The sequence below is a fragment of the Chinchilla lanigera genome, unplaced genomic scaffold (genome assembly GCF_000276665.1).
Source record: "Chinchilla lanigera isolate Chin_1 unplaced genomic scaffold, ChiLan1.0 scaffold00172, whole genome shotgun sequence".
NCBI classification, from domain to species: domain Eukaryota; kingdom Metazoa; phylum Chordata; class Mammalia; order Rodentia; family Chinchillidae; genus Chinchilla; species Chinchilla lanigera.
The window spans coordinates 585,469-597,289 of NW_004955573.1; the positions used below are offsets into that span (position 1 = coordinate 585,469).

Below are 11,821 nucleotides of genomic sequence, written 5' to 3' on the forward strand. Positions count from 1 at the left end.
TCAGGCCCATTCTTCATCCCCTCCATGCCTTGCAGGGGCTCCCTGCACTCTCCAGGCAGAGCCAATCCCTGGTAACCCCTTTGCCCCAACTGTTCTCTTGGCCCCAAGTCCATATCATCTCTGGAGTTCCGATCTGAGTGTCCTATGCACCCAGACAGTGACTCTCAAAAAATACATCTGCATGTCGGCGTCTCCTTAGCCCCCTACCCTAGAGAGGTGCAGACCAAGGCTCACAACAGGTTTGGTCAGAAACCATGACTGTCACGTGTTGTCTCCAGGCCGGGACCTCCATTCCTGTTGAGTTCACAACAATGCCTCGGCTCTGGAGGTGGTGGGCACCCCAGAGGTTGGCTTTTCATAAAGCTCCTTAGATGGCTTTCTGATAGCTGCGTCCCCTGGCCAATCCAAAACCTCCTTGGTCAGGGGGGCCGCAAGGACTCAGAGCAACCATGAGTTCCTGTTGCTTTGGCCCTGGGACCTCTCCAAAAGAGGGACTTCCAGCCAGTGGAGGACGGGTGACTGGTTGGAGGCAGAGGCTTTGTGACACTCAGGGCTGTTTTTTCAAGAGCCCCACCCAACTCTCCTCAGGATGACTTAGGCAGCTGTTACTCAAGGGACCGTGGGGGCGGGGAGGCAGGCTTGCACCAGAAGCGTCTGCATCAGCCTCCTGGAGGTGGAGATTGCAGAGACCACTCCCCTTCTTTCCTCAGCTTCTACGTAACCATGGCAGCCAAACATTTAGGGCAGCCCTGGGCACCTCTGCCTGCACTTCCCCACCCCTCCCACATTGCCCCATGTGGTCATGGGAGCGCTGACCTGAGCCTGGCTCCACACACCCACCGGCTCATCCTCAGCTTCTCCCCATTTTCTGTGAACACCGATATCTCCGTTCTCCATGGGGAAACTGAGGCAGGGAGCCTTGGGATCGGCTTTGTCCCAGGTGTCCAGGTGGAATGGTGTGGCCATGTGAGGTCCATGGGGCTGCTCTCCCTGTCTCCCCAACAGAGTTAAAGGGCCTGGACATCAGCCTGGGATGGTGTCCTTTCACAGGCCTACCTCAGGGAGGAGGGAGACCTGGAGTCTTGCTGGGACCATGGATGCGCACCATCACGCCCCGCTTGTATCAGCTTGATTTTCTTATTACCTGCTTTCTTGAAGTTGTGAGTCTGTGAACACCTTAACTTTGCAAAAGCCCAAGCCTCGCATGGTGAACCAGTTTAAACAGCTTTAAACCATTGGTCACTTTCTGCTGGGGATTCCTTGGCACTGGATGAAGGGTGCTATGAGCCTGAGGGCTCCTCCTTTTCATCCTGTGAGCCTGAGAACTGCCCCATTTGCATGGAGCCTGGATCCGTGAATGTCCTGATGTCCCTGTTGATTTCCAGCTTTGCTTTCTCGTGGGAACATCACGCGTGGAAGAGCCCTTCAGGTGCTCTTGGGGCCCTCCATGGGGGGTGCAGGCTCCTCAGTGGTGTCTATCTGATTGGCGCCTTGTCACCCCTTCCCTGGAACATGCTCCTGCCTCAGCCTCCCAGCTCAGGGGATGGCACCTGTGCCACCCAGTTGCTTAGGCTGGAAAACGTGGAGACCTTCAGACCGCATCCTTTCTCCCTACAGCCAGGAAGAACTCTGCTTCTAAAACATATTTTGGATCCATCCTCTTCATTCCATCCGTAGCCCACCGTCCTCTGCTCACCCAGCACCGCCTCCCTCCTGGAGCCTTGCGGGGACTCCAGATTTTCTCACGGCCGCTTTCACCCATACCCCTGACCCAACTCGCACACCCATCTCTGCCCCACAGCCAGTGTGGTCTTTTAATAATGTAGATCCGCTCACTTGACTGCTCTGCATAAAACCCACCAAGGCTGACAGTGGTCTGTGATGAAATCCCCACCCCGTCCACAGCCCGCCCATCCCCACATCCCCGCATCCCTCCGCTTCCCTCCCCTCCTTCATGCAGACCTTCCTCAGACCCTTGCAGTGCAGACTCTCTCCAGCCCAGGGCCCCTGCACACCCCGGCCCCGCCCGCAACGCTGTCCTCACTGTCTCTGCCTGGACTCGCCCCCCTCATCCCAGGCCTGTGTGGGATTCCACCTGCTAAGCATCGGTCCTTCCCTGTGCCTCCGCGCCTTTTCCGGTTAACATTTCTCAGGCTGTTTGTCTTTTTTGTCACCTTCTCCTTCTAGCACAGAATGTAAAGGGTCTGACTTGCTCAGCTTTGTAGTCCCAGCCACCTGTACCATACAGGAAGCCAGCAATTCTTTCTGAAGGGATGAAACGAGGAACTGAAAGGTTGGAGGCTGGGCATGGTGGTGCATACCTGTAATCCCAGCACTTGGGAGGCTGAGGCAGGAGGATTGCTGAGAATTCAAGGCCAGCCTGGGCTACAAAGTGAGCCTGAATGGCACAGTAAAACTCTGTCTCAAAAGAAAGAAAGAAAGGAGAAAGAAAGAGAAAGAAAGAAAGAAAGAAAGAAAGAAAGAAAGAAAGAAAGAAAGAAGAAAGAAAGAAAAGAAGAAAGAAGAAAGAAAGAAAAAAAGAAAGGAAGAAAGGAAGGAAAGAAGGAAGGAAGGAAATGAAGTGGTGGGAAGGAGGCTGGCACGTCCCCAAAAGGAGAGGGTGGCATGGGGCTTACCTCTTTGCACCTGTGTGCTTCCCTCTTTGCACCTGTGTGCAGACTCCCTTCCTGTGAGTTCTCCAAGGATATGGGACAGGTTGGCGGCTTTTCTCCATCCTCGCCCCATGCTTCTTCTTCCCTGGCTGTAGCCCTTCCGGCTGTAGCCATCTCTGGTCCCTTTTGTTTCAAGTCAGAGACAGAGACCGCCTCGCATGGAACGCCACGGTCTGGAACAGGAGTTCTGCCTGCTGGGTGCCCTGGCGGCGGCGGGGAGGGAGGCTGTGGTGCGGGCTGAGCGAGGCCCTGCCATCTCCTGCCCACCCCGCCTGCACCTAATGTGACTGTCTCATCAGAGGCTCAGGTAGCTGTGGCTTCAGCCTCCAACCCTTCCAGATGGAGGCTGAGGCTGCGGAGTTGCCGGATCCCCAGCTCTTCCCCCGTCAACCCCGCTTTCTGGGCAAGGCGGCCTCTCCCCAGACTGAAGTCAAGCTCTGCCGCTCTATGGGAATGCCTCATGTCCCTGTGCCCCGTTCTGCAGAGCCTGGCCGGAGCCTGAGGTTTCGAAGCCCCTGTGTTCCTATCTCAGGCTTCGGTTGAATGACCTGGTTGCCTATGGGTTTGTCTGTGTTTTGGGGACAGGGCCACGTCCTACGGTTTCTTCCTGGGAGAGTGAGGCAGAAGCTCCCCCACCTCCTCCGGCCCCTCTGCCCCACCTGCCTGGCCATGGCCTCCCTAGTCCTGCTGGCTGAGCCTCACACAGGCCCTGGTGGATTTGGTTTTTGCACGTCCCGGCCTCTGTCAGCACTATGACGTCTCCTGGCCATCTCGTGAGGTGGGGGTGGGGAACAGGACTGAAGTTGAGGCTTGGAGGGCAGTACGCTGGGCAGTGGTGGAGGCCCCCAGAGTGACCATCCATCTGCCTGGCCCCTGACATGCAAGTGTGTGGTTCTGCAGCTCTTCCAGGCCGGCCCCCTGGAGAGGCCTAGCGTGGAGGCGGGAAGTGGAGGGGACAGGTACAGGGGCTGCAGCTGCGGGAGTTGGTAGGGCTTGACAGTGGTCACTCAGAGGGTAGAATGGGGCTGGGCTGTGGCCCATCCTCTCAGAACGGGTGGGAGAGGAGGGTGGGTGGCTGAGCTGGAGGTCGCCCAGGCTAGGTGCCAGTGGCCGGAGACAGGCAGCAGAACGTGGGTGGCGAGCAGGCTCCAGTGGTGTGGGGACTGGGGACGTCCGTGACACAGGGTCGCAGGGAGCTCGACTGAGGAAGGAGAGCGGGGGTGATCAGGGGCAGCAGTCAGGTAGGTGAGCCAGTTCTCCATTGTACACTGGAGAAGAGCAGCTTGCTGTCAGGGCACAGTCCTTGGTGATAGCCAGGGCTGTTCTAGGGGGCTGACTTGGTCCTGGCGTCCAGAGAGGTCCCGGGCCAGCCTGGTGGTGAGGAAAGGGAGGTGCTTTGGAGCCCAGGTTGCAGGCGCAGGTGGTCACCTTGTCTCTGCTCCCACTCGAGCGGCCTCCAAGGCTGTCTCTGCCCGCAGCCAGCTCCACATACTCTGGTCCTCCAGGGACAGTCCTGGGCCTCTGCCCTGGTGTCTGCCACCACAGCTGGCTAGAGCCTCTGCCCACTGTGAGGGGCCATGTTGTCTTGTGTCCTGTCCTTCCCCTAAGACCCCTCTGCTTCCCTGCTCTGTGACCCTCTGTGGGTTCCCCATCTGCTCTGGATCTCAGGCTCCCATCTGTTAGATGGACATCCTGAGATTACCCTTCCCATGCAGGGGCTGGTCCTAAATCAACCGGTCCCAGCAGAGGTGTCCAGTACTTCGGAGTCTTCCTGCCTCTCATACCTGTCACCTGTATGTACCCAGGGAGTGAAGAAAGCTTCTGAGGTTAGCCAGGTCACACAACCAGGAGTGACCCGACCTGGGTCAATTTTATTGATATTGTGGGGCCATTCTGGATGGCTGGGAAAAGAAATAGAGGTCTGAGAAATCAGTTCTGTCTCCTTGATAAGCAATTTGTCTCGGGCCTCAGATTTCTGCACATGCTGAATGGATAGGGTCCTAAAAAGGAGGCTTGTATCCAGGAGTGGTGGCACAGGCCTGTAAACCCAGCACTCTGGGAAGCTGAGGTAGGAGGATTTCAAGTTTGAGCCCAGTCTGGGCAATTTAGCAGATGTTTTTTTCTTTTTTTTTTGGTACGGGGAATTGAACTCAGGACCTTGCATTTGCTGGGCAGGTGCTTGTGCTGCTGAGCTGTATCCCTGGCCCAGATGGTTTTTTTGAAACAGGGTCTCACTATATAGTGCAGGCTGGCCTTGAACTCAGTTTGTAGTCCAGGCTGCCCTTGAGCTCATGATCTTCCTGCTTCAGCCTCCTGAGTGCTGGGATTATAGGCACCACTATGTACATCTAGCCAGCAGTTTAGCAGTTTGATAAGAACCTGTCTCAAAAGAAAAAAATGGGAAAGGAGCTGGAGATGTAGCTCAGTGCAAAGTCCCTGGGTTCATTCCTCAGTACTGTGAGAAAGAAAAAAAAAAGAAAAAGAAAAGGAGAGGGCTGCAGAATCAGGACTGTGGCCCAGCTGCCCTTCGGGGCACTGAGCAGCTCAGCTCAGCTCCGGAGGCCTTTCTGCCTGCTGCCGGGTCTGGCACTTGGGCTGGGCAGTAGGGAGCCACTGGCTAAGGGAGACTTCCTGGGTCCTCATGTTTGATCTCCAGCATCACGGGGAGGAGGCTGACTGTGTCCTCGTGCTTCCGAGTGAGTGGGAGCAGAATCAGGAGATGGGGTGTTTCTCCTCTCCATGATGGCCCAGGGGACATTCACAGAAGCAAAAGTTTTGGGGAGTCCCTCAGCCTTCCCCCTGAGACCCTGCAAGCTCACTGTCCCACACCCCTGTGCCGGGTCCAGATCAGGTCCTGGAGTGCTGGCCCAATCTACTCTCTCCCTCCCTGGCCCTCCTCAGAGGTCTCGCAACACCCCCTCTTCCTTCTTTTGAGCTCCCAGCCCAGGAGGGACCACTAGGCTGACCAGGCCAGGGCTGAGGGCTTCTGCAAGGTGGAGATGAGTGCAGGCTGATCCAGGCAGGCCCGGGCATCCGTGAAGACCCCTCTGCCAGGTGCAGCATGGAGCCAGAGCTGCGGGGGCTGGCCCTGGGAAGGCCCTTAGAGCAGGCTCGGTGGTGAGTGCTGGAGGGTTCCGTGGGTGGACCCCGCCTCCAAGTAGCTTTCCTGAGCTGAGCAGCATAGGCTGGCTGTGCCACTGTCCAGAGCCCCCTGCAGGCTCAAGGCCAAAGGGAGATCCTGCTAGTGTTGCCTGGCTGTGGGTGCAGGGCTGCACCTTGCTCCACGGCCCTGTTATTTTCCTGGGGAGTCTCGAACTCACAGGGCTGTCACTGCTGTCCCCTGTGGCAAAAGCTGAGGAAGCTAAGGTGCCTGGCCTGAGCACAGAGGAGGCTGGTGCTTGCGTGGGACAGTTGGCAGCCTCGGCACCTGCAAGGACCGCTCCGTCTGCCCCTGAGGGGCCCGCGGGGAGCAGTGCCTGGTGCCCTAGTAATGGGGAGGAGCTGGGGGGAGCAACTGTGAGGCTTGAGGAGGGTCCCTTTGTCGCTCCAAATCCCAAGTCTGCGCGAGAGGGCCCTAGAGTCCCGTTTCAGGCCACGCAGATCGCCATCATAGGGAGGCCAGCTCAGACCACGCGGACCTCTCTCCGTGGAGCCCCAGCAGCCCCTGCTGCCATCACAGGAGAGCGGCCAGTGCCGCGGGACTTGAGTAGAACCATCCTGCTGGAGGCCCCCAACCGCAGTCCCATCTTCCCAGGCCCCGGTGCGAGGGCCTGCAGAGCCAGGTGGTCCCCTGCCCAGCACTGCCACCCTGTTGGGAGCAGCAAATTGGTTACATGTGTGGAGACAAGACAAGGCCACGGTGCCTAAAGCAGTCAAGCTACCTCAGTCTTTAAAGGACATCCTGTCTGGACAATTTTAGTCATTAGTTGCTGGGCAACCTTGTGTCTCATGATACTAATTTTTGAAGAGTATAAATAAATGCCTCTACTGTTGTTGTTGAGGTCTTCTTACCCATCCGGTGAAGAGGCCTCCACCTGACCAGCTCTTGTCTCTTGTCTATCTTTCGCTCATTCCTGCGGCGTTCCTCCCTGGGGCACACCGAGAGACCAAAAAGTTCCCTACACCACCCCAGCCCCAAAGGCCCAGGAGCTGCAGAGGGGGATCTGAGACTGGGGTGCTTGGGCCACTCCCAGGGCCAAGATGGGGCCCTCGGGTTCTAAGCTGGCTTCCTCCTCCCAGGGGTTGGATCTGTCTCTAAATGCTTAACTCCGCAAAGGAGAAAAAGCCCAGCCCAGGCCCAAGACCAAGGAATGGATTTATTGATTTAGTTACCGACATCCCCTGGCAGGATGGGGCTGTGTACAAAACAAGTAATCACCCAGAAAGGGGCTTTGTCACTGCACGCGCCCCACCTGTGCCCACGCCTCAGCCCACATGCACGGGGACACTTGCTGGAGGCCTAAGGATAAAACCAGCCAGTGGGTAACCAGAACGAGACGCCAGCACGAGGTCCAGGAGGCCGAGAGGGGAAACGTCTGAGTGGACCTCAGTCAGGTAGTCTGTACTGTTGAGCCCCCAAGTCCCCCTTCCTGTCCATGGCCCTCGTACGGTCAGGAGAAGGGGCGAGGCTCGGACCTGTGTGCGGAGGCCTCGCTCCTGCCCCAGCGTAGAGTCCATTCTCAACGTAGACAAAACCGCTGGGTGCTGGGACCCGTGAGGAGGCCTGGGGGGCACGCACCCGGGATTGGTGTGCAGGACGGGCAGGGACTGGTGCCCATTGGGACAGTCGCTGGTGGAGATGGGTCATTTCCAGAGCTGCTGGGCAGAAGCTGGTGGTAGGGTAGGGGAGGCGGAGAGCAGCCTTCGGAGGAAGGGAGGAGAGAGGAAAGCAGGCCAAATGAGACGCCCCTCCCGGCCCAGCTCCAGCCCCACCCAACCACCTGTCCTTACCATCCGAGTCTGGACCCTGGCAAGGGGCTGGCGCTGAAGCTTAGTGACAGACCTGAGAGAGACAGAAGCAGTCAGAGGCAGCGGACATAGACCCCTGGCCTGGGACCTTTGATGGGGTCTTGTCTCACCAATGCCTCCACCGGCGCAGGAGGTAGAGGACAAAGACGAAGCCAAGCAGGAGGACCCCTGAGGCCCCCAAGATACCAGCCAGGCCTGCCCGCCAAATGGGGGCTGGAGTTGGGGCAGGGTGCCCTGGAGACAGAGGGAGGTATCAGACAAGTAGCCGGGCTGAGACCCTCTCTGATCCCTGCCCCTCTTCCCAGCCCCACCTTGGTCTGAGCTGGCCAGAGGGTTCGCACAGCCCTCGTGGGAGCCCTCGGGGTAGAAAACAAACTTGCAGCAGAAGGTGGGGTTGGCCTGGGGGCTTTGCACCTCAGCCCCTTCCAGGGTGAGGGAGACGCTGCTTTCGTTTAACCAGCGGGCCTGGCGAGCAGGGGCCCACTGGCGAACTCCAAATTCTGGGTGCAGCACAGCCAGCTCAGTTGCTTGGGTAGCATTGGGCTCCCACCAGCTCACAGTCACCAGGGAGACGAAGCCAGGCCCCAGGAACCCACAGCGGACAGTGAAGGTCAGGAGCTCGGCGGCCACCATCTGCACTTGCACCCACAGCGTGGGGGTTCCTGGAGAACGGGGCAGGAAGGTCAGTGGGCTGCGTCCCACACTGCGGGCTCCACAGCCTCTGCCTCTCTCTGGCCTCGTCACTCACCTACACAGACACAGAGGGTCAGCAGCGAGCAGAGCAGGACCAGGGACATCACTCCAGCAAGGCCCAGGCTGTGGTGGCTGCAGGGATGGCCCCCGTGTTCCGGCTGTCACTGCAGGAAGTTTCTGTGCTATTAGCAGGCTGCGGGACTTGGTCCCCCACAGCCTAGCCCCACTTCCTTCTCTCCCACCTCCAGGTGGAAACACAGGGTGACAGGTCCTCCCCCTTAAAGTGACAGTGACAGGGCTCGCTGTCCCCAAGGGCTGCGCTTCCAAGTGAGCCTTTGGGGTGACTGGGTTCCACCACAGCACCAGGGTGCCAGCTGTGCCACACGCTGGGGAGTGAGGGGTCGGGGCAGAAGCCCTGCGGGGGATGCTGAAAAGCAGCTCCCTCCTGGGGAGGGAGGGCGCCTGGCTGCTCAGGAGGACGGAGACTCTGACCCCTCAGCCCACACCCTGCCTGCTAAGAGGGACTCAGGAGCAGGAAGACCCTGTAAACAGCAAAGTCAGCAGGAACCACAGCGATCAGGCCCAGTGCGACCCAGCACACATCTGAGGTGGCCTCTGACGCTATTCCAGCCAGCTGTCCCACACTAAATCTGCCTCCTGGCCTGTATCTATGGCCTGTGGCACACACACAGCTCCCAAATGCCCACACTAAGCTTCCTTCCCTCCTCTAGGCCCATTGTACCCATTTCCAGCTGCTCAGGCCCAAAGTAGACCCCTGTGCTCTTCTGTCACCTCCACCCATCATGACATCCTGCTGGCTTCCTGCGTTAACCGACTAACTACCTTTTATTACTCCCACTGCCATCACTATGTCCTTTACATCATCTGTCTGGAAGCATCAGATACTGAAGAAGCAGCCTAATATCTCCTCACACCTGCCTTGGTCTCCCTAATGCAGCAGTCCACGTCACCGCTGGGAAGCCCATGTCACACAGGCCCCTGCCCCTCTCCCCAGCCCACGGCCCTAATTCCCTCACAGCCAAAGCCTCAAAGGCCCTCCTTGACCTGGCCACCTCCCTCTCTGTCCTCCCTCCTCTTTCTACCTCAGCAGTGTACCTGTTTGTTGAATTGGAGGTGACAAGGACAGGCTGGTCTTTGCCTGGCAAGGTGTGGATGGAGAAGCAACAAGAGACCCCCTTGAGGCCCTTAAGCCGCTACCACAAGTCCTGTTTTTTCTTCCCACAAAGTTTGGCTCCAAGTCTCTGCCCTGTGGCTGTTCCTCCACAGAGAACTACTGCTGCAGGTGCAGTGGCAGGTGACCTTGTGCAGGGGTCAGCATGCTTTGTGTGTGGTGAGCCTGAATCCGGTCAGCATCAGAGCCCAGCCCCCATCCCAAGAACTATTCTCGGGCAGGGGTGATGGAACTGGAGAGTTGGCCCAGTCCTGTAAGTTCTGATGCACTGTGTCAAAAATGCAGCATTTGCGGAGAGAGGATGTGGCTTAGTGGCACAACACTAGCCTAGCCTGGGTGAAGCTCTGGGTTCCGTCCTCAGCTTCCATCCTGAAAGAAAAAAAAATCAAACAAGCATTCAGCATGTCCAACTCTGTGGTGTTCATTAAGTCAGTTTGGCTCGTGGGCAGCTGTCAGCTGGTCCTTCCCCAGGCCTGCTGAACCAGCCTTCACAGGCGCCTAACCAGCGGGGCCTCCGAGCATTTGCCCCACCAGGCCTGGCCTGGTCAGCATGATCTTGACCCTCGGACCTTCTCCAAGGCCCAAAGCACGTGCATGTACTTTCGTCACTTTCTGGGCTTCTGTGTCCACCTGGTGGGTGTGAGGCTTGTGCAGTGCTGACTCACTTCAAGGTGGTCCAGCCTGGCCAAGTGGATGCAGGTTGCCTGGAGTCCATGGGGCTGCTGGCCATAGCCTCCCTGGTCTGGAAGACTCTGTCTCCCGCCTATGCACATCCTACCTCTGCTGCAAATCCCACCACCTCCAGGAAGCTGTCTCAGCATGAACTCTTCCTTCTCGGACAACCTAGTGCCACAGGAGGGCAGGGCTCCCACCGCCAGGCTCTCAGCAAATGTGGGCAGAGGCCAGGCATGGGCGTCTTCACAGGGTGCTGCTAGGCCCAGGAGGAAGTCTCTGCTTTTTTTTTTTTTATCAATACCTACACAAAGTATAGACAGGGAGCTCAGAATTTATTCATGGGATTAAAAGTCATGGCACAAAGCTACTCACCAAAATTCTCAATGTTTTTCAATCTTGGGGCTGGGTATTTAGCTCAGCAACACAGCACCTGCCTGGCAAGCGCGAGGTTGTGAGTTCGATTCCCAGTACCGGGTAAAAAAAAAAAATAACAAAAAAATTTTTTTTTCACTCTTGTAAATCACCGTTGTTCCCTTAGTAAGTTTTCATTGGTAAGATCCAAACAATATAGAATAAAAAAGAATCACCATTTTAATTTCTGGAGGTCAAAGCTATCAATTTACCATTTCTGGATTTTGTATGTTTAGGAAAGCTAAACTATAAAAACATTTTTTAGTGTTTTGTATTTATGCTTAACTGTATGGAGAAGGTTTTTTGTTTTTTTTTTAGAGTTTATTAGCTAATGAATACTTTCTGTAGTACTGGGATATAAGCCTAGGGGCACTTCCCCAGCTCCTTTTTTGTTTTTTAACCTTTTATTTTAAGACAAGATCTTACTTAGTTCTTCAGGCTGGCCTCAAACTTACAGTCCTCCTTCAGCTTCCTGAGCATCTGAGATTTGAAGAGTGTGGCTTCTTAAGTGAAATAAATCCGACACATATGTGTAAATACTGCATTGTTTCTCTGGTGTGAGAAACAAAAAGTGTAAACAAGGACCAAAATGTATAACAGGTATTGTGAAATAGGAAGAAAATGTTCAAATGGGGAGGGGAACAAGGGAGGAGGAAGGGGGAAAGGAAAGAAAGGAAAAGTAAACAAAAAGAAAAGAAGGAACAATAGAAACAAAGCTTTTTAAATGGAGAGGAGAAGAGGGATTGAAGAGAGGGTAGAGGAATGGGAAAAAAAGAATCAGGTTGTATCAGGTACAGGTAAATTCTCTATGATGAATCAGATTCTCTATGATAAATGTGATCATTATGTATACCTAACATGTACCAATAAAATCTGATTTTTTAAAAAAAAAAAGTATGGCAGCATACCCAACTCAATAAACACTCTTCATCTAGAAGTGGTGTAAAACATCTATGTACCATTTTAAGTGGAGAGCCAGATGGCTGCAGGCCATTTATTGATTAGGCTCTTTAACTGTTTCAAACTGATCAGAAAAACCGGGCTTGGTAGCACATGCTTGTAATCCCAGCACTTGGGAGGCTGAGGCAGGAGGAGTGCCTCAAGTTTGAGGCCAGACTGGGCTATATATATAGTTAGTTCAGGGGCAGTCTGAACTTTACAGTAATAACCTATCTCAAAAAGACAAAGCAAACAACAAAAAAGATCAGAA

At 55.6% G+C, this 11,821-nt stretch overlaps 1 protein-coding gene across 5 annotated transcripts; it reads right to left on the minus strand.

The window, feature by feature from the left end:
- Positions 1–6,969: 6,969 nt before the first annotated feature.
- On the minus strand, positions 6,970–9,588 carry Pvrig (poliovirus receptor related immunoglobulin domain containing). 5 transcript variants are annotated; one of them, XM_013509500.1, is made up of 5 exons: positions 8,389–8,572; positions 7,952–8,302; positions 7,751–7,874; positions 7,623–7,674; positions 6,970–7,533 (listed from the first exon to the last, which is right to left on the minus strand). In XM_013509500.1, exons 1-5 carry the CDS (start codon positions 8,435–8,437, stop codon positions 7,219–7,221), a joined length of 891 nt encoding a protein of 296 aa, XP_013364954.1. In that variant the 5' UTR covers positions 8,438–8,572; the 3' UTR covers positions 6,970–7,218. The 5 variants fall into 5 exon arrangements, with proteins under 5 accessions (XP_013364954.1, XP_013364953.1, XP_013364952.1 ...); XM_013509499.1 differs by adding an exon at positions 9,450–9,588 and having other exon boundaries at positions 7,623–8,302; positions 8,389–8,497; XM_013509501.1 differs by having other exon boundaries at positions 7,265–7,487; positions 7,751–8,302; positions 8,389–8,573.
- Between the last annotated feature and the right edge of the window lie 2,233 nt (positions 9,589–11,821).

Coding starts and splice junctions, on each gene's coding strand:
- Pvrig (XM_013509499.1), bottom strand. CDS start 8,437: ATGTCCCTGGTCCTGCTCTGCTCGCTGCTGACCCTCTGTGTCTGTGTA. Junction 8,303..8,388: donor GACCCTCTGTGTCTGTGTAG/GTGAGTGACGAG, acceptor CCCGTTCTCCAG/GAACCCCCACGCTGTGGGTG. Junction 7,534..7,622: donor CCAGGGTCCAGACTCGGATG/GTAAGGACAGGT, acceptor CTTCCTCCGAAG/GCTGCTCTCCGCCTCCCCTA.